This window comes from Macrobrachium rosenbergii, chromosome 54, assembly GCF_040412425.1.
Source record: "Macrobrachium rosenbergii isolate ZJJX-2024 chromosome 54, ASM4041242v1, whole genome shotgun sequence".
NCBI lineage: Eukaryota > Metazoa > Arthropoda > Malacostraca > Decapoda > Palaemonidae > Macrobrachium > Macrobrachium rosenbergii.
Window position 1 is genome coordinate 47,147,040 of NC_089794.1, and position 21,359 is coordinate 47,168,398.

The following is a 21,359-nucleotide window of genomic DNA, read 5'->3' on the forward strand; positions in this document are numbered from 1 at the left end:
TTTTTTACGTCCGTATGCGTTACTTAATTCATGCATCATTTTGTGATAATATTTTCTCTGTGTTGCTTTGATCGTTTTACAATTTGTTATATACCAAAATCATTGCAATTTAGTGTACAATACAAAAAAAAAAAATAACCCGTTAGTTTTAACGCTTTTGCTCACAGCGCGATTTGTATAAAATTATATATGAAAAAAATTTTTTTGCGCTGTCATATATTTCAATATTTATATATGATAATGATATTTTTTCATTTCTGATGGTTGCATACTAAACTTCAGGCAATGACAAAAAAAAAAGGAGCCAAAAATGAACTCTTAATCTTAGAAACTAAGCGTGCTGTGATTTTTTGAAAAAACTTTTTTTAGCTTCAACACTAACTCACCGAACGCCACCGGCATACGGGAGACGTTTTTGTAAATAGGGGCTCGATGTTTAAGGGTTAAGTATGCAGAATCATATTTGAAACAGTGAAGTCCATAGTCCGCTAATAGTAGCGGGTAAAGTCTTAGCTTGAATCAAGGAAAGAGCAGTCTTTTAGGCTCTTTGTTTTAAATCATGGGTTTTAGTATTTTGGGGAGCATGAAGGTACATATTTGTATAGGAGCGTACCTCTATATCGTAAAAGTATTTATTTTTAGTGATTCATTTTAAAGGGCTTTTGGACTTAGGCACAAGGGTCCCCTCACCTGCTTCTGTTTCATTCTAACTGAATTGAAGCTGTTTTCTCTGCAAGGCTGCTCTTTGCTGAGAGCCTTGCCCCCTGAATGGAATCCAACTTCTAGCGGCAGTAAGATCCAGAAAGGATTCCAGATCAGGTAAGAATGTTTTGGGTTAAATGCAAGAAACTTTTAGCTTGATTGGCTGAGTGGATTTGGTCTAGCTGCACTACCCATTACCCTCTTGTCAATGTGAGATTCAACTGACTTTAACAGTAGGTAAGATTCATTCTAAATACAGTAATATAAATGTTCATAAAATTTATTATTTTGATACTTACCTACTGTTAAAGTATACCTCACCCAGCCTTCCCACAACTTAGTGGGCTGTCAAGGAGAAGTCTGACGAGCTTAAACATTCGAAACACACTTGGTGGAGAACTGGTGAACTAGACAGTCATCGGGGCAGCCATTCGATCTTTTGTTTGAATGCCTACTTGCCTATCGGCACGGAGATATAAGCCAACTTTAACAGTAGTTAAGTATCCAAATATTAAATTTTATTATGGAAATTCATATAATTTACCTGTCAGTATACAGCACTGTAAAATTATTTACAAATCATGTTTTAGTTCTGCAGAAAAAAATTAAAGTTAAAAATGAAGGTAAAGTACCAAACATTTTGAAAGTGGTAGTTGCTTTGGCAAAAGTTTTATGCAAGAGGAAGTTTCAAGTAAGATAAATGTAACTCATAATTGGTGAAGGATGCTGCTAATCATTACAGCATTCTGAAATTGTACTGTCCCTACAGGTAAATGTGAGTTCTTTATAGTTAAGAAAATTGTTAGGAAAGGGTTATGGGCTTTGACTTGTAGATTTTTATATTGGATGGGAAAAAAAGCATTTTTGCTGTTATAATATGTAGTGCTTATAGAATGCAGATAGAATTTAAAGGAATTCTTTCATTCTCTTTATGTATATTGGGTATGGTTGCTTTTTTTTTGCTTGTTACGCATTTTGTGATGGATCAAAATTGATATATTATAATGTTAAAAACTAGATGTAGATTTTTCTTGGTAAGGAATGTTTATGATCAAACAGAATTTTTTTCACTGAAGGTCAACCTCTCTTGTTATGAGGAGCCACATGACATTTTGTTGAAACGTGACACCCAGTAAGGGTTTGAGCCAGTAGTGCATCTGATCATAACAGCTGTTGTGTCATCACAAATAGGCTAAAGATAATTGCTAATCTTTAAATCTTCAGTATGTTGACGCATGATATGGGATAAGGGAGTTAAACCACACTTATACCAATGTCATTCTGACACATGACATGGGAGAAGGGTGTTAGTTAACCCTTGATTCTATTTCTAGGTCATACTATCTGGTGGAAGTCTAGTCAAAACTGTCTACAATACACATGCCCTCCATTCAGCTGTTGCTGCCAATGCAAGCACAGTCTCCCCTACAGTAAAATCTGTCACAGCTAGTGCTCAAGTAACATCAGTCTCTTCTGCTCTTGCCACTACTCAGAGCCCTGCATTATCAGCTGCAGACACAAAGAAGCAGGAAATTGATGCCATTCTCAAACAAAGGGAACTCCTGGCTGCTGAGGTAAGAGTGTTGAGTAGAATAAGTGGCATTCACAGAAATTTGGATGGGTTTAAAGTATGAAGGTAGTGGTCCAATTGAAGTTCATAATAATGATATGGTATTAATAATAATAATCTTGGTCGCAACTCAGGTAATAGAAATAATGGCGATAAAAGAATTTTTTTATTTGACCTAAGGCAATTTGGCTCTCATATGTCCTGCTGCTTAAAGTTAGGTGGGGTTTGTGAATAATTTTGATCATCAAAGACTAAATTCTCTCTCTCTCTCTCTCTCTCTCTCTCTCTCTCTCTGTTTTCAGCTGTGTTTTTATTTTCCAGCATTAAGCTAATTATGGTTTCTTGTATAGATTTTCCAAGCAATAGAACAGGTTATGGCTCTTTAAATATTTTATAAGCCATCAAAGTATTTAAAGAGCCATTGCTCAGGATTATCTTTGCTGAGTGGATATAGCTGAAGACAGTATTCCTCAAGCCCCTATAATATTCTGATTTGCCTGTTAATTAGGCCCAGGGAGGTAGGTTATTGGGGCTTTGTTATTTTATTATTGTATTTGTTAATGTGCATTTTGTTTTTACAGGCAGTAAGTTCATCAGAAAATACCTTAAATGACTATCAGCACTTTAGCATTCCTTAAGTGGTTGTGAAAATAATTGATGGTCTTTGCAAATTGTTGATGCTATTTAGGTTTTGGGGTCAACTATTTTATAATTATAAAATTATTATACAGAAGAGGATCTTGGTGAGAAATTTTGATAAAGTAATGGTTTTGTTTTGTCATTTTTCATATTAAGAGAGAATAATGGTATTGTGTGTCTATAGGTTGCTGCAAAGCAGAAAGTTGAGAAACAGAAAGCAGAGGCACTGAAGCTTAAATCTGAGGTTGAACAGAGAAAGAAGCAACTTCTTGATAAACAAGTTCAGCAGATGAAGGTAAGTAAATTAGTGTTGTATGATTGAGTTCAACTAAGAATGACTGTTTGTACTGTACTTCAATATTACAACAGAGATGGGTGGTTGTCCTGAAAATTTTTTTAAGTATTAATATTGTAGGAGTAAGAGACAATAAAATTTAAAATAATTGGATTTTTATTTAATGATTTGTATACTGCATTGGTTTTTAAGATACAGAAGATATGTGCATCTGAGCAGCAAGTTCAGCCGTTAACGTACGGATTACCATAAATCTTGCATTTTTTCAGGTTTTGGTTAATAAACTGGATATCAACAAATCTACGATGTCTGTGGCAGAAAAAAAGCTCCTAATGGAGACCATCAAGTCTCTTCAAGGTGCTATAGAAACTACCCGGTCACAGATAGTAGGTAGTGACTTGCCCAAAACAAAGACTCAGGTTGACCGAGAGGTTCTTGACACCGAACTGGAACTTTATTCGGTCCAAGCTGAGGGAGGCGACATTACCAGGCTCCGAAATCGTCTCAATCAATTGAAAGCACAGCAAAAAGTAGTTGGATTTCCATCTCGTACAAGGGCCAGTCCCTATAGTTTAGGAAGGTATGCTGTCCCAAAATCTAAAACCTATAGGACATAAAGAGAAGAAAATGTCAATATCTGAGGGCATTTTCCTCAGTACTGAAGGTTCTTCTCTATATTTTCTTTAGGTTCATGTATATAGAGAAATTGTTTACATATAATTGACTAAAAGGTTTTAGAACTTAAGGTAAACAAGGCAGTGTGTAGATGTTTTAGCCCCAAGAAGAGCAGTCGACACTTGCTGGAAAAATGAAGTTGCGTAAGTTTGGGGAAACAACAACCAGGAAGTTTAGAATTAGAAGTTTGGTGTTTTTCTAAAGCAGTTTGACCAGATCAGGTTCTGTATGGTCAGTATGAAGAATTTTGTCCTTAGTGAGATGTGAAGTGTGGTTTACTAAGAAGTTGTGAAGGGGCCTTAAAGAGCAGATGAAAATAAAGAGGAAGAAACAAAAGCAGTGGAAGAATAAAGATGGGTAATGCAAGAACCTTTTAATGTCTCTTATAAGAAGTAATGCAGATGTTGCAAAGAGTTTGAAAGAAAGAAAGAGTGATTTAATTAAATAGTATATTTGCTAATCTCAACAGAAAATCTTTTGTTAGCTTTTCCTCCTTTCATTGTGGTATTATAAACATTCAGCATTCATGAATGGTTTACATGATCAATTCACCTAAGATGAAATTGTGTTATGAAGACACTGTACTGCCAGCATTGTATCAAAAGACCTGTACTGATTAAACCGCTCCCCTCCCCCTTCTAGACTTAGCCATTTGTAGTATGGATCAAAGAGTAACTACAGTGGTCTTAATGTAGATACCTTAGAGCAACAGTGTTAATATCTGGATGTCACGTGGCTGTATTAGTGGCAGATAATCAGAAACCAATTAGCTTTGTAACCTTGTAATGAAGAATAGAATATATAATTTCATTTTTCACCTCTGTTGGTTTTTTGCCATAATCAGTTTTATTTCTCTTTTTTTATTTCAGTATTTATAACAAAAATATGGTTGATGATAGAAAAAGCTAATTGAGAAATTGTGTGAATATTCTTGGTCCTTTACATATGGGGAATACTTTCGGCGTAGCTGAACTGGCCGCTAAAGACTTACAAGGCATGTGTTGGTATTACTACCAGCTGGGCATGTGGTTGGTAACAGTGGGAAGCCCAAGGTACCAACCGCCCAGCTTCACGCATACACTTTACTTTCCGGCCTCGTCTGAAGCGGACGTGTTTTCCTGACTCTCTGCTTGGACTTTCCTGGATGCTAAAGCTTCAACCTTCTCATGGTGTGTTTGTTCCTGTTTTCATTTTGGCTTGTTCCCCTCTGTATTTGTGCATGGTTGTAAGTTGGATGATCTTTTAGAAACCCATGATTTGGATAAGCCTGTGCTCCGGATTTGCCCTGGCAAGGACAAGAAATGTGGCACCTTCCGCTATATTGCGGAATCCGACCCCCACTCCCTTTGCTTAAAATACCGTGAAGGGAGCAAGGACCCCCTGATTGTACTGTTGATGACCCCTGTGATGAGTGTAGGCTTTGGTCCCCAGAGCAGTGGGATAGGTACTCTCGGAGGCCCAGATACAAACGGAAGGAATCTAAGGCGTCAGAGGGGCTGTCTTCGGCTCCTTCGACTCCAATAGTGGTTAATCCTTCTCAGTCATATCTGAGTCCCGATGGCCTTCCCTTACTGCCCCTGATGGAATCTATCTCCCTGTCCCCTGTGTCTGCATCTGCAGTCATGGAGGAGGTGAGATCAGTCAACCTAGCCTACACTCCTCTCAGTTCTCCCCCTCACCCAGAGTCCTTGATCCCTGGGTGGGTGGGGGGCGGCTGCCCGCCTTTGTCTTCCTCAGGTTTGGTATCTGTGCTGGGTTTGAGTCAGGCGTGGGAGTCGCTCGGGATGGTTGGCAACTGTGATCTACCTTCGCTCCTTGAGGATATCAGCTCTGCTGCGCGGGCGGGAGTACTGCTCCCTCCCCCCACTACTCACACAGTGGAGGCTCTTACGACCACCACTGTTACTGCTGTGCTGCCGAGGAGTGTGGTCACTTCGGTGGGAACTCATCATGCATGTGGTGCAGTTCCTATCTCCGCCATCTCAGTGTCAACGCTGGCCAGTCCGGTCTGTTCGGTCACTCCACCACCTCCCGGCTACGCTCTCACACCTCCTGCCTCGCTTCCACCATTACCCGTGCCGACTCCGGACCGCCCAACGTTCCCTGCATCACCTATTGCTCCTGACAACGGACGCTCTCAGAACGTATCACCACAGCCAGTTGCTCCTGTTGCTGTCCCTGCCCCAGTTTCCGCCGACCCCTGGTCTGTCTTTGGTAAACAGGGGGACGCGGTGGTCTTATCTCTACTTGACAAGAAGAAGAAGAAGAAGAAGAAGAAACGTGCTCGTCAACCATCCCTGTCTTCGTCTTCCTCTTCGTCATCGTCATCCTCGTCTTCGTCTTTGTCTACCTCTTCCCCTCCCTTTTCTAAGTCCAATTGGGCTAGGAAGGGGAGGGCAGTCCCTCCCCCCTCTAAGAAGACTCGCTCTTCTAAGGGGGAGCAGTCCTCCCCTCGGGGAAAGACTGCTGGTTCTCTCACTGAGGAGGACACCTCGGTACCCTCCTCAGACGGTTCGGGAGCTTCTTCCTCCCGGGCTGGTTCCGTTTCGGCGCCTTCCAAGCGTGTGCTGCCGAAGGCATGGTCTCCTACGGGAGACCGCGCGGTCTCCACTCCCGTTGCAAGTTTGATCACGGAACGGGAGAAGGGGAAGAGCCTTCGGGCTTCTCCTCCACCCAAACTGTCGCCCTTGCCCAAATCAGACGAAGGTTCAGCGGGGAGGGTGCCCAAGGACGTCTCGTTCCCAAAGACGTTGTGAGGAACCACGAAGGGGTCCCCGCAGCCTCCTTTGTCCGTTCGATGCCAAAGAAGGCTGGAACATGCCTGGACGATGGGGACAGCGGCCTCCAATCGGCAGTCCGCGCTCCTGCGTTGATCTCCTCTGCACACTCCAGTGTAGAGGCCCGCACAATCCAGCCTGTCAGTGTCGGAGCATGGATCGGCTGTGAGGAGACTGTCCCCTGATCGTCGTGACGGTCGCTCGCCCAGACGAGTAAGTCCGTGTAGGTCCTCTCACAATCCTCCACTGTGGGTTGGAGACCGTGAGGGGTCCGTCGCCTCCACTCGGTATAACAGTGGATGCGGCAGTATTGTTCGCTCTGTCTCTCCCATCCCCTCAACTTCTTCGGGATTCTCCGGGAGAAAACAGGGGTCGGTAGGATTGCTGGGGCTGAGGCCCTTGGGCAATCGACTTCAGGCGCGTCCGGCCCTCCCTCGCTCCAAGCAAGCGAGAGGTCGTACTACGCTTCTGTTGTGCGAGGCAGAGAGACGGGGTCTGCCTCGGGCTCTCCTGTGGGGTGAAGCCTTTCCAGATGACCGTCTCTCGGAGGGTCCTCTTCTGAGAGATCCGGACACTCCGGAAATGTGGAGGGCTTTTGTAGAGGTCGTTGCGCTGATCCGTCAGCACAACGGTCTGGAGGAACCGCTTCCAGCTCCCTTGGAAGAACGGTCGTCCAGGCTGGAGGAGTTCTACGTTTCCAAGAGGGAGCCCAAACCCTCTCTTGGTCTACCGTGGTCTCCCTTGGCGGACAGTGTCCTCAAACGGGTGAACAACTTGGTCTCCAGACTATTGTCTTTGCTTTGCTCGACTCGGTCCACGAAGCTGTTACCTCCCCTTCTCCTGAGGCAGAAGAAGTTCTACGTTCCATCAGGAGGTCCAGTACAGTAGAAGGTCGTGGAACCAGGACCGACCCGTTTAGCGCCTGGTGCCACTTCAGCTCAGCTGACGGGAGAGCAGGCGCTTCTCTCGCAAACTGAGCTGAACGCTTTGGAGGGTACGGCTCTGTCTGCCGTCCAAGCGATCTCTTGGCTCGACAACTGGGCCTTAGCGTTGTCAAGAATTGTGTCTTTGTCTACTCAGAGCGAAGACCCGACCTTCAGGAGTCTTTGCCAGTCTGGGGGTAAGGCTATCTCCTTTATAACCCACCAGACAGCAGACTTCTGGGCAAACCTGGTACTGAAGGGAAGGGATGTGGTGTTATCCTGGATCTTAAGATCGGTGGGCGCCAAAGCTACAGTTTCTCTGCGCAATGGACCCATTCTGGACTCCACCTCCCTCATCCCCAGGGGAGAGGTGGATGCTGCGGTTCACCGACCAGGCTGCAGGACAAGAGGGTTGCGCAACACGACCGTCTTGTCCATCAGGCAGTGACGAAAGGTGTTGCGCAACCCTCTTGTCCTGCGGCCTGGTCGGTGAACCAGGTTAGCACCCCAGCCCTGAAGAAGTCTGGTGCTTCAACAGGTGCTCGGGGTAAAGTCCAGCCCTCTGCTTCTTTACCTCTTTGGAAGGAACCGCAAGGTCCCTTTCGCCAACCTGTCCCCCCCAAGAGGAAGGGTAAGGCAAGGAAGAAGAGGGGAGGAGCTCACTAGGGACGGCTAGCCCCCTCAGATGCTGCCGTCGGTGTGGGGGTGCCTATCAAGCCATTGGGCAACGTGGCAGCGATATGGAGCGGAGACCTGGGTTGTGGACGTCCTCCGGGAGGGATATTCTCTACCCTTCATGTCGCCGCCTCCCCTCACCGACACTCTGGTCCAGTTCCCATCTTATCTTCTAGATCCCCTGAAGAAACAGGCCCTTCTTCGGGAGGTCGAAACTATCTTGAGCAAGGGAGCCATCGAAGTCGTCGAGGATCGGTCCCCTGGCTTCTACAGCAGGATCTTTCTCGTGAAGAAAGCTTTCAGTGGCTGGAGACTAGTGATCGACCTCTCTCCCCTGAATCGTTTCGTTCGCCAGACACGGTTCAAGATGGAGATGGTGCGGACAGTACTGTCGGCCATCAGGGAGGGCGACTTCATGCTGACGGTCAATTTGATGGACATGTACTTCCAGGTGCCAGTTCATCCATTGTCTCGTCAGTACCTTCACTTTGTCTTCAACGGAGTGGTCTATCAATTCAAGGTTCTCTGTTTCGGACTGTCGACCGCTCCGCAGGTGTTCACGAGAGTGTTCACCCTCATTTCAGTTTGGGCCCATTCGCGCGGGATACATCTACTGAGGTATCTCGACAATTGGTTGATCCTGCCAAGCTCCCGCTTGCAGTTGCTGCAGGACAGAGATCATCTCCTCGAGTTGTGTCACGAACTAGGTGTCGTGATCAACTTCCGGAAGTCGGATCTCGCCCCAAAACAGAGGACTCAGTATCTGGGCATGCTGATCAACACGGCAGCAAGCAGAGTCTTTCCTTCTCAGGCTCGGATCAGCACTTTCAGGAAGTTGGCGAGGCAGTTCCTGGCACAACAGGACCAGCCAGCTCAACAGTGGCAAATCGTGATCGGACACCCGTCGTCATTGGAGAAACGCGTTCCACACAGTTGGCTCCACCTTCGGTCTCTCCAGTGGAGACTGAGGGACTTCTGGGATCAGTCTCGGGAACCCCAGTCGGTTCTCATCCCCATCTCTCAGGAGGTGAGGGACGATCTTGCTTGGTGATTGGACGACAGGAACCTCTGCATAGGGACACCTCTGTCCTCTCGCCCTCTGGACATGCTTCTCTTTTCAGATGCATCGAGGGAGGGCTGGGGTGCACACCTAGAGGAGTTGCTGACTTCAGGTGTGTGGGACCAACACGACCGGCACCTTCACATCAGCGTTCTTAGGTCTTCAATGCTTCCAGTACCGTTTGATGGAACACTCAATGGCGTTGATGAGCGACAAAACGACCGTGGTGGCATACGTCAACAAGCAAGGGGTCTGGTCTCCCGCGCTCTCCATGAGCTGGCGCTGCAGGTGCACCAATGGGCAGTCGCCCACTCTGTGGAGCTGTCAGCCAGGTACACTCCAGGCAAGAGGAATGTTTTGGCGGACACGCTCAGCCGTCGGGATCAGGTAGTGGGGTCCGAGTGGTCCCTCCATCAGAGCGTGGCGGACAGGCTCTTCAACCTGTGGGGGCATCCAGTAGTGAACCTTTTTGCCACCCGGTACAACAGGAAGCTTCCAATCTTCTGCCCTGACGTACCGGACCCGTGGGCAGCTGCAGAAGACGCCTTCCAACACTCGTGGGACAACCTCGAAGTGTATGCCTTTCCCCTGTTCTGTCTCCTTCGCCCAGTTCTCAGTCGAGTTCTGGTGTTGACGAACCTTCAAATGATCCTGGTGGCCCTCAAGTGTCCAGAGGCCGCTTGGTATCCAGACCTGCTGGCTCTGCTCTCCGAGGTTCCGAGAGAGCTTCCCCTCTGGCACAACCTGCTTTGTCAGCCCCACGTAGAATGGTACCACCACGCCGTGGCCTCCCTGTCTCTTCTTGCCTGGAGGTTATCCACCATCTCTTGCGAGCAAGAGGCTTTTCTCGCCGGGCAGCGACAGAGATGGCAGGATACCTCAGGAAGTCCTCGGCAGCGGTTTACCAAGGTAAGTGGGCCGTCTTTTGTGGTTGGTGTCGTAGACGGGTTTTCTCTCCAGTCGGAGCCACTCTTCAGTAGGTAGCGGATTTCCTCGTCTATCTTCGTCGGGAGAAGCTCTTATCAGTTTCAGTAGTAAAAGGATACAGGGTGGCCTTAGCCTTGGCCCTGAAGTTGAAAGGCATCAATATTTCGTCCTCCCTGGAAATATCTTTGCTGATGAAGAGCTTCGAACGGTCTTGCCCACCCAGGGAACTCAGGCCCCTTGAGTGGGACATGTCTCTCGTTTTGTGGAGCCCGACTCGTGCCCCTTACGAGCCACCGCGAGAAGCCACAGACAGGGATCTGACTCTCAAGACCGTCTTCTTGCTAGCCCTGGCATCGGCGAAGAGGATTAGCGGATTACAGGGACTTTCCTTTGCAGTTAAACACTCGAGGGGATTGGCGTCGGTGATGCTCGAATTTGTCCCAGAGTTCGTAGTGAAGACTCAAAACACCAGCGGTCCCTGACGCTCGGTTTGAGTCTTTCACGATCCCGTCCCTGAGTGATTTCGTAGACAATGACCCTGTTGAGTTGCGGTTCCGTCCTGTACGGGCGCTAATGGCTGGAGAGGACGACACCAGCACCCTACGCCCCCGTGCTCACAAAATCAGAGGGATTGCGCCCTCTTTAGCATTCAAGAAGAACCTGTCGGTTCAGCAGGTACTGAAGGCGGGGCTGTGGTCACCCCAGACCATGTTCACCTCTTTTTACCTAAGGGACGTTACCCATCAGTCCTTGGATACCTTCCCTTGCGACCAGTGGTGGCTGCTCAACAAGTTGTGTAACTTACCCAGCTCCTGTATAGGACAGAGTTGCGTCTTGTCTGTTGTACTTGCATGATTGGGCGTGAAAGGTGAGTGACTGTCTCTCTCTTCCCTCCTATCATCCAACTTTTACCCTCGGGCAGAGAGTTTAGGCCGTACAAGCTGAACCAGACATCTGACACAGGTGTTTCATTCCTTGAGTATCCTAATCTTTGTTGCCTTCCAGGTACACATTAGATGTAATGTCCCCTCTTTTCCCTGCAAGGCGGAGAAGGGGTTGCGGGCTAATTACCAATCCATTCCTTAAGTTGGTCCTTAGTCCCCGACGTTTCCCAATCACCCCGTATGTGGCTGGGAAGGGTTCTCTCTGGCTTTCACCTCGCTGTGTGCTTGTTTACCCACTGTAACCTTGTCACAGCAAGGATGGTCTAGTAGACTGGTCCGCGACACCACAGTTCTCACAACAGTGATCACGGTCCAGTGGCCGCCATGTCCTCCTGGCTCTTACCCCAGAAGAACACAAGGTGCGGTTGGACTTCCAGTCATTCAGAGACCTACACTCAGATTCCTCCCACGGAATCTTGAGTCCCCATATGTAAAGGACCAAGGGTTTGTATTTGAGTGGGAACAAATTGCATTTTTTAAAAAGTAAAATGCATTTTTCCTAACATACAAACCCAAGGTCCTTTACTCAGGTTACCCACCTCAGCCTCCCCACAATCTGCCCTAGATCAGAAAGTAAAGTGAATGCGTGAAGCTGGGCAGTTGGTACCGTGGGCTTCCCACTGTTACCAACCACATGCCCAGCTGGTAGTAATACCAACACATGCCTTGCAAGTCTATAGCGGCCAGTTCAGCTACGCCGAAAGTATTCCCCATATGTAAAGGGCCTGGGGTATGTATGTTAGGAAAATGCATTTTACTTTTAAAAAATCGCATCTTCAGTTTACGAGTTTCACTGACATCATTGCCAAGTGTCGGTTGCTAAATGATAGTTGAGTGCTGCCGGCTTCCTTACTGCCATTAGTTGCTAAATAAAACATCGTTTAGAGCTACTTTTCTTTTTAATTAACAAAAGTTAAGTATATCTTAGTTTAACCAGACCACCGAGCTGGTTAACAGCTCTCCCAGGGATGGCCCGAAAGGATTAGATTTATTTTACATGGCTAAGAACCAACTGGTTACCTAGCAACAGGACCTACAACAAAGCTTGGTGAAAAATGCAGCTTCTTTTTTTATAAATGCATTAGATTTTGAATTAAAGTTATGATTTTGTCAGTTTCAGACATTGCTGTCTCTCTTTTGTTTTTTTATTGTATCTTCCGTGTTGAATCATTTCATTAGCCTTGGGTATCGAGAATTAGTATGTAAATGTCATATTATAAAATACACTATTTTAAAGAAAATTGTATAATATCAAGAATGATTCAAAAAAGATAAAATGTATGAGTAACAAAATGATAAAATGTAGTACAGTAATCACTATACATATCAAACATGTTAAAAATCACAGTACAGCACTACCAACTGCAATATACTTGTATTCTAAGGGATATTTTTCAGTCATCAGACTTATGACTTACCGACTGCAATATACTTGCATTCTAAGGGATATTTTTCAGTCATCAGACTCATGACTGTCTGTCAGACCCTAACCCAGTCATAAGTTGGCAGCTATTTGTACTTTTACATAATTTATGTTGACTGTCATACCAATTAAAAAAAAAAAAGCTTAGTTCCAGAGAAAGAACACAGTTTTTGCCCAATTTATTGGACATTTAAGTTAAAATATTTCAGGATATTACCAAGCTCTTGGTAGCCAGTTTTTTTTTTTTTTTTTTTTTGTAGAAAAAAAAAGTTATATTTTATAAAAATATCCTTGTTGAACATAAACATTTTTTTGTGTATACCTATCAACTGTATGCCAAGGCCCACCCCCATTCCCCCTTTCTCAATCTTGTTAATGTGATAAAATGAACTGAGTATAGTTTATCTCTGATTAATGATCCACAGCCACTTCTTGCTCGATCTCTTCAGTCGTTAAGACTTGTGAATTACAGTGTCCTGGGACAGTGCTACTTCATTATGCTGTAGACTCTGTTGCATTGATGTGTTTGTTTGATATGTGTGTTAAGCTTTAAAAACTTAATTTTTCAGTGATTAGAAGTAGTTTATAAACCACTTGTTAAAAAATATTTTTTTTTTTTTTTTTAACAAATGCTTACTTGTGAATTGTAGTGTCCTGGGACAATGCTACTTCATTGTAGACTCAGTTGCATTGATGTGTTTGTTTGATATGTGTGTTAAGTTTTAAAAACTTAATTTTTCAGTGGTTAGAAGCAGTTTACAAACCACTTGTTGAAAAATATCGTTTTTTTTTAACTAGTACAGTTTTATATAAGTAACTTACCAAGTAATTACATAGCTATTAGTTCACTTTACATGGCAGCTTGAATTAAAAATTTTGCGGGTAACACTTCACGTCCGTGTAGGTGACCAGTTCCGCCCACTAGGGAATACAGTAAACCCCCGTATTAGTGGTCTCACGATTCACGGACTCTCCTATTTGCGGATTTCTGCATGGAACATATATATGCATTATTAGCGCTAAATCTGTCCATTCATCTTATTTTTCACTGAGAAATATTCACTAATTGCTGTATTTTCATCTCAGTTTTATGACTAAATGCACTTTTTGTGATAAAACTATTAAAATACTTAGGTAGTGCTCGAGTTACGATATTTCACCTTACGATAATTCTACTTTGCAGTGGGGTAAGCAGTTAATACCAATACGACAATATTTACAAAGATTTTTAAATTTTGTGCGGGTGCAGGCAGCGAGAGAGATCAAATTACAATGGACCAGCTTCTTTTCCTCCAACTCTTTATCTCATCTTTTAGTTAAAAAAGTAACAGAGAAGGATAAAAGTATTGTTAGGAACATTATACTCTTGCGTGAATGTGTACAGCCATAAACAACCAACCAAGAAACAGTTGTTTTGTTTATCACCGAAACGGATAACAACAAACCTTTTGCTTCTATTTCAATCATCGTACAGTAATACACAATTACCGTAGGTTATAGTACAAATGACGTTAATTAGAATAGGACTGATATATTTTTACACTATACCCTTATTCGGTATGGATAACAGATCGGCAAGGAAATATACTGCTAAATTTATGCTGCAAGTTGTAGCTGAAGCTGAGAAAACAATGTTCAGGCTGCTAATGACTAGAAATTATCGTGCATCGGCAACATGGGTGAAACTCGAACATAATTAAAATTGGAGAAAATATTTTAATCAAAACTACTGGGCATGAAAGAACACATTACAGTAAATGATAAATACGTAAAGTTTGTATTATGATGAAATCAAGTGAAAATAGCAAACGGAATCTTGATTTTTTTACACAAAACAAACACCCCCAAACGGCCAGTGTCATCTCTTAACAAAAAAATAGCTAAATTAATTTCACAACGAAACGTATTATAAGTTATATTTCGACTTAAAAACACTTTGTACAGTATAACGAAAAATAACCTTGTCCTATATAAGTAACGTATGTAGAGATTCATTTACGCTAACTAGAAAGAAGAAAAGCGCTCTGAACAGTGTTAAATACGGCAAAATAAACACCGCGTAAATGATTTCCAAACCAAAACATTGATCGCTATGATCGCAGTTTATAATACAAAAGTAATATAAGAATATGTACAATATTGTTAGATACAGTGAATTAAGGCATAACATTTTAAAAGATCCATGGAAAAGATGCATATTCATTATGTTGATGTTTGTTTATATTATACGATGATGACTTTACGATAATTCGCTTTTATGGGGTTAGCATATTCATCGATATTTTCGTATTTTATATGTGAATAGATATATGCTACTGTATATGTATACAGCTAATATACCGTTTGCAATAGTGCGTTTGTAAATACAGGTAAGCTAATTCTTGTTTGTTATTCAGTTTACAACAATATTTAGAAAATATTTTTTTTATTGAATTATCAATACAATAGACTAACTTCTTTTTCTCCATCTCTTTATTCCATCTTCTAGTTAAAAAGTAAGAGAATAATAAAGCATTGTTAGTAACCTTATACTCTTGCATGAACCATAAACCACTTGTTTTTATAACCAAATCGGATAACAACTGTTTTGCTTGTATTACTGTTAAACAATTATCTAGTTATATTAAAATGACGCGTTAAGTACTGATATGTTTTACACTACCCTTATCCGCTTTGGAGAAAAGATCGCCTACAGTAAAATTAAGCTCAAGTTGTAGCTGACGCTGAGAAAAGAATGTTCAAGCTGCTAATGACTATAAATTATCGTACATTGGCAACATGGATGAAATTCGACGCAAATAAAATTAAAATTTTAATCAAAACTACTGGACATGAAAGAACACATATTACTGTTGGATAAAAGCCGAACGGAATCTTGATTTTTTTTGTTTACACAAAACAAAGGGCCAGCCGCCAACGTCATCTAAAACTCAAAAAAAGCTAAAATAATTTCACAACGAGACATATTTAAGTTATATTTCGACATAAAAACACTTTGTATAAAAAAATTTGTCCATATTTATAAATAAAGTATCTAGAGATTCATTTTTGCTTAACTTGAAGCAAGAAATGCCCTCTGAACCGAGTTAAATGCAATTGTGAATTCTGAAACCAAAACAATCGCTATGATCGGAATTTATCAATATAAGAATATTTAATATTCAATGCACATTCGTTATTCATGTTATGTGAAAATTACCTAGGCTTCATTTTGCTTGTTTGTTAACAAATTCAGTCTGCAAGTACTATACCTATGTATACAATATTTCATTTATTCGAGTTACGATTTTTTCAACAAACGATGGGTTTTGGAAATTTTTAAAAACTCTATATATTCACATGTCGTATTATATGTGAATAGATATATGCTACTGTATATGTATACAATATACCATAGTGCAAGCTAAGCTAATTCTTGTTTGTTATTCAGTTTCTCTTTTTATTGAATTATCATAAGTCACTCTGCATGAACCTCCAGAATTAGCTGATATTAACCCTTAAACGCCGACTGGACATATAACTCGTCGACTAAAATTTCAGAAATTCTTTCGTCATTTACATTCTAGTAATATTCAATCATTTACCTTCATTTTATAACAAATTTTTGCACAATATTTCGATTTATGGTGAATTTTATATATTAGCCATTCCATAACGTTTTATATATGAAAATGTGCAAAATTTCATGTAAAATACAGCAACATACAACTCATGGTTGTTGCTTTTATCAGTTTGGAAATATTTTCATATAAACCACGATAACTGCCAAAATTTCAACCTTCGGTCAACTTTGACTCGACCGTAATGGTAAAAAAACGCAATTGTAAGCTAAAACTCTTACATTCTAGTAATATTCAATCATTTACCTTCTTTTTGCAACAAATTGGAAGTCCCTAGCACAATATTTCGATTTATGGTGAATTTTTGAAAAAAACTTTTTCCATACATCCGCGCCAGAAATTCTTTCGTCAAGTTGTCGTAATGTTTGCACTGTTTTATATTAGTCGTTACATAAAGTTTTATATATGGAAATGTGTGCAATTTCATGTACAATACAACAGAAAATAACTCATGGTTGTAGCTTTTATCAGTTTTGAAATATTTTCATATAAATCACGATAACTGCTAAAATTTCAAGCTTCGGTCAACTTTAACTTAACCGAAATGGTAAAAAAACGCAATTATAAGCTAAAAGTCTTACATTCTAGTAATATTCAATCATGTACCTTCATTTTGCAACAAACTGGAAGTCTCTAGCACAATATTTCGATTTATGGTGAATTTCTAAAAAAAACTTTCCTTACGCTCGCTGTAACTCGGCCGAACATCTCAGAAATTCTTTCGTCACGTTGTCGTAATGTTGGCATCGTTTTACATTAGTCGTTACATAAACTTTTATATATGAAAATGTGTGCAATTTCATGTAGAATACAACAGAAAATAGCTCATGATTGTAGCTTTTATCAGTTTTGAAATATTTTCACATAAATCACGATAACTGCCAAAATTTCAACCTTCGGTCAAATTTAACTCGACTGAAATGGTCGAAAAACGCAATTGTAAGCTAAAACTCTTACATTCTAGTAATAATCAATCATTTACCTTCATTTGGAAATAAATTGTAAGTCTCTAGCACAATATCTCGATTTATGGTGAATTTTTGAGAAAAACATTTTCCTTACGTCCGCGCAGTAACTCGGCCGAACATCTCAGAAATTCTTTCGTCACGTTGTTGTAATGTTTGCACCATTTTATATTAGTCGTTACATAAAGTTTTACATATGAAAATGTGCGCAATTTCATGTACAATACAACAGAAAATAATTCATGGTTGTAGCTTTTATCAGTTTTGAAATATTTTCATATAAATCACGATAAATAGAAAAAATTCTACTTTCGGTCAACTTTAACTCGACCGAAATGGTCGAAAACTGCAATTGTAAGCTAAAAAACTTAAAGTCTAGTAATATTCAATCAATTAGCTTTATTTTTTAACAAACGGGAAGTCTCTAGCACAATATTTCGATTTATGGTGAATTTTTGAAAAAAAACTTTTTATGTCCGAGCTGCATTTAATTCATGCATCATTTTGTGATAATATTTTCTCTGTGTTGCTTTGATCGTTTTACAATTTGTTATATACCAAAATCATTGCAATTTAGTGTACAATACAAAGAAAAAAAAATAACCCGTTAGTTTTAACCGTTTTGCTCACAGCGCGATTTGTATAAAATTATATATGAAAATTTTTTTTGCGCTGTCATATATTTCAATATTTATATATGATAATGATATTTTTTTCATTTCTGATGGTTGCATACTAAACTTCAGGCAATGACAAAAAAAGGAGCCAAAAATGAACTCTTAATATTGTAAACTAAGCGTGCTGTGATTTTTTGAAAAAACTTTTTTTCCGCTTCGGCGCTAACTCCCGAACGCCGCCGGCATACAGGAGACGTTTTTGTAAATAGAGGCTCGGCGTTTAAGGGTTAATAATTACTATACCATGTATGTATAGAGTATACTTTATAGTGTAGGCTAGGCTACCATATATGTGTACATGGTACTGAGTACCCTAGTGTATGCTAGGCTATATTTGAGATACGCTTTTTCCAACAAACGATGGGTTTTTTGGAACCTAACCCCCATCAGAAGTAGAATGTTACCTGTATAAGCATTTTTAGTTTTTTTTGTGTTTGAACTATCAAAATAGGCAATTCTAAGTGACTTTAAAAGGTTTCTAAGTATTTGCGGGTTCTAGCTATTGGCAGGGTGGTTTGATATGCATCCCCCACGAATAAGGGGGTTAACTGTATTAGGAATGGCTTTAGCAGATAACGTCAATCTGTTCCTGCCCTGCTCGGTTGAACACCAAGTATGGCAGCAGCTGTATTCATTATTTTCCGGATATAATATCTGGATTTTGGTGGTGTGCACATCAACTGGAATGCGTATTAGTAACTTTCAGGAAATCTCAGGATGAGTTTTTTCCTTGTTTTTGTTATTATTAAGTTGATTCATCAACAGAATTTTGTCTAAAAGTCTTTCGTTTACATTTAGAATTGTGAGCTGCCAATAATAATTGCCCTAAAGTAATCCTTGTATGTGTTACGCCATTCCTTTAAGCAGAATCTTTTGTCTTAAAATTAATTGTTCCCACACGACATAAAAAACCGTCAGTCCTTTACATTAGGAATTACTTTCAGTGTAGGCTGGAAACAGGCGTTAAACTCTTGAGCAAGGTGGTTAGGCAGTAACTACCGCCAGGTAGGCGGGAGTACCCCCCTGCCCGGATGTGAACATTCCAGTTTGCTTTCAGCCGTTATGCGTTTCGGATATGTCCGCCTGACTGTTGTTAAGCTCTTATTATCCCGACGGGATCTTAATATATTTTTCTGTTTTTACTGATATTTATTAATACAAACCCAAGATTTGTGATAGCCTTGCATAGCCATCGTTCCCCTGCGCTGTCTTGGGTTTGACGGCCAAGGGCATATTTAAGGAGCATAACCGAGTGGTAATGCTTCTCTTCCAGTAGCCCCTTTATTTAGATACTGAAGGCATTCCCCTGTACAATCAGAAATGTTAGATTGGGATATAATATCTTCACTTCCCTACATTGATTGGGAAGTAAGAGTTCGCTTCCCCTCTTGGGCTTCCGACCTCCATGTACAAGGGTATGACTACTTCTTACTTGTGCTGAGTGTTGTTTTCGCTGCCTGCACTTATAGAGTTGCGTGGTGGGTGGGAGGTTGGTGGCCTCCCCTCCATCCTTTTCTCTCTCCGTAGGTTCTTCCTTATCTCTCCTTCAGTAGAGATCTCTCTCCTTCGCCCTCTCCGCTCGCTCGTTGGGCGAAGACTGCGGTGGGGTGGGCGACCTCTTCTTGGGTACCTCCTCTCGCTGCGTAGGGCAGTTACCCTTGTAGCGAGAGGAGTTTCCTTCTCTAATCATCTTTGTTTTTTCTTTCAGGTTGACAGTGAGCATTGCAGACACAGCAGTAGTTGGCTGGATATCTCAGGGGATATCTCACATGAAGGAGTCCTGACGTTCATTTAGTGTTGCTTGGGATTGACCAATATACCTGGCTTGATGACACAGTTCCACATCAGGATTGTTCCGACTCTGTTCCCGCTGATGTAGATCGGTCGCTGTCATTGCTGGCCTTCATGTATGCTGTGGCGATGCCTCTGGCATATCTGTGGTCCATCTGCTCCTGCTGTTCCCTGTGTTATACTCTTGTAGTTAACGACAGTCTGTGGGCGGCTCTTCCTGGTCTCTTGCCGCAGCCGTCCTGATCGTTCCTGTCGCTGCTGGTACTTTCCTGTGATGTTCCTGGCCGTTGCAGTAGCTCCTGCCTTCTGAACTGCTTGAACTGCTTCTGTAGCTCCTGCATCGACTGTCCTGGTGGTTGTGCCTGGGGCCACTTCCATTGTGTTCCTGCCAGCTGCCTTGGAGGTTACGATGTCCTCCATCCTGTAGATGTCAGCGTGAAGGTGAAGGAGATCGCCTTGTGGAAGTGACGTTCCTGGCCGTTGCAGTAGCTCCTGCCTTCCGAACTGCTGCCATAGCTCCTGCATCAGCTGTCCTGATCATGCCTGCTGCTTCTCCTGGCGGTCGTGCCCAGGGCCGCTTCCGTTGTGTTCCTGCCAGCTGCCCCCGAGGTTATGATGTCCGCCACCCTGAAGAAGATGTCGGCATGAAGGTGAAGGAAGTCGCCCTGTGGAAAGTGACGTTCCTGGGCGTTGCAGTAGCTCCTGCCTTCCAAACCACTGCCGTAGCTCCTGCATCAGCTGTCCTGATCATGCCTGCTGCTTCTCCTGGTGGTGATGTCCTGGGCCGCTTCCATTGTGTTCCTGCCTGACTGCCCCGGAGGTTACCATGTTTCGTGTCCACCATCCTGTAGAAGATGTCAGAGTGGAGGTGAAGGAAGTCGCCCTGTGGAAGTAGCCGCCATCTTCTTCATCTTATCTTTGATTTTGTCTTCTGCTGCCTCTTCCCTTCCTCTCCCGAGGTCCAAGGGGGTCCCAGGAATCGGACAGACCTCCGTCGGCCAAAGGAGAGGAAGGCTGCTTCTTCCCCTTGATGCCCTTGGACGTCTAGGGACTGCCTCCTTCCGAGGAGGCAGTGGGCCTGTCATTGGCTCTTCCCACCTTCGGGTTAGGAAACCGATTCACATACCCCTGGGTTTTGTGTTTCGGGAGCCGCGGACGCGCAGACCTCAGGTTGCGATCCTGTTCCCAGTCCTAGAGGTTCCGCCCCTAAGACAGGGCCTGCTTTCGGGTGCTCGATCGCGAACCACTCCGAGTGCTCAAGATTCTATGGAATATTGAGTATCCCAATCTGGTCTGGAGAGTATTTCCTCGGCCCAGTTCGGGAGTAGTGCGAGAGAAAGGACCGAGGCACCCAGGTGTCTCAACTTTTCCTGCCAGCACCATAAGCGCTCCCGAGTGCTTGCCAGTGCTCGGTTGGGTTCCCAGCCTGGTGTCTCGATCCTGTCAGTTTGAACACCAGAAGAAGCAGGAAAGAGATTCCCTTCAGAAGTCCTGCGGGACTTCTAAGGGACTGACTCTCTTCCAGGAGACAAGTTTCTCTCATTGGCTTTTCCCGCCCTCGGGCGGGAACCAATTCGTATTTGCCAGTCTTGGAAGTCTGCGTCTAAGACTGGTTCTGTGCCTGGCTTTTTCGATCTCTAGGAAACTGAAAGCAGCCGCTCCTGATTTTTGGGAATCCCCGGGGGTAGCTCGAATT

At 42.8% G+C, this 21,359-nt stretch overlaps 1 protein-coding gene across 1 annotated transcript in view; it reads left to right on the plus strand.

Moving 5' to 3' along the window:
- swm (Zinc finger protein swm) overlaps positions 1 to 21,359 on the plus strand; it is a 203,425-nt gene that overhangs the window by 112,894 nt on the left and 69,172 nt on the right. Inside the window, 3 exon segments of the mRNA XM_067098233.1 lie at positions 2,037 to 2,276; positions 3,096 to 3,206; positions 3,476 to 3,786. Coding sequence (XP_066954334.1) covers positions 2,037 to 2,276; positions 3,096 to 3,206; positions 3,476 to 3,786 — 662 coding nt within the window.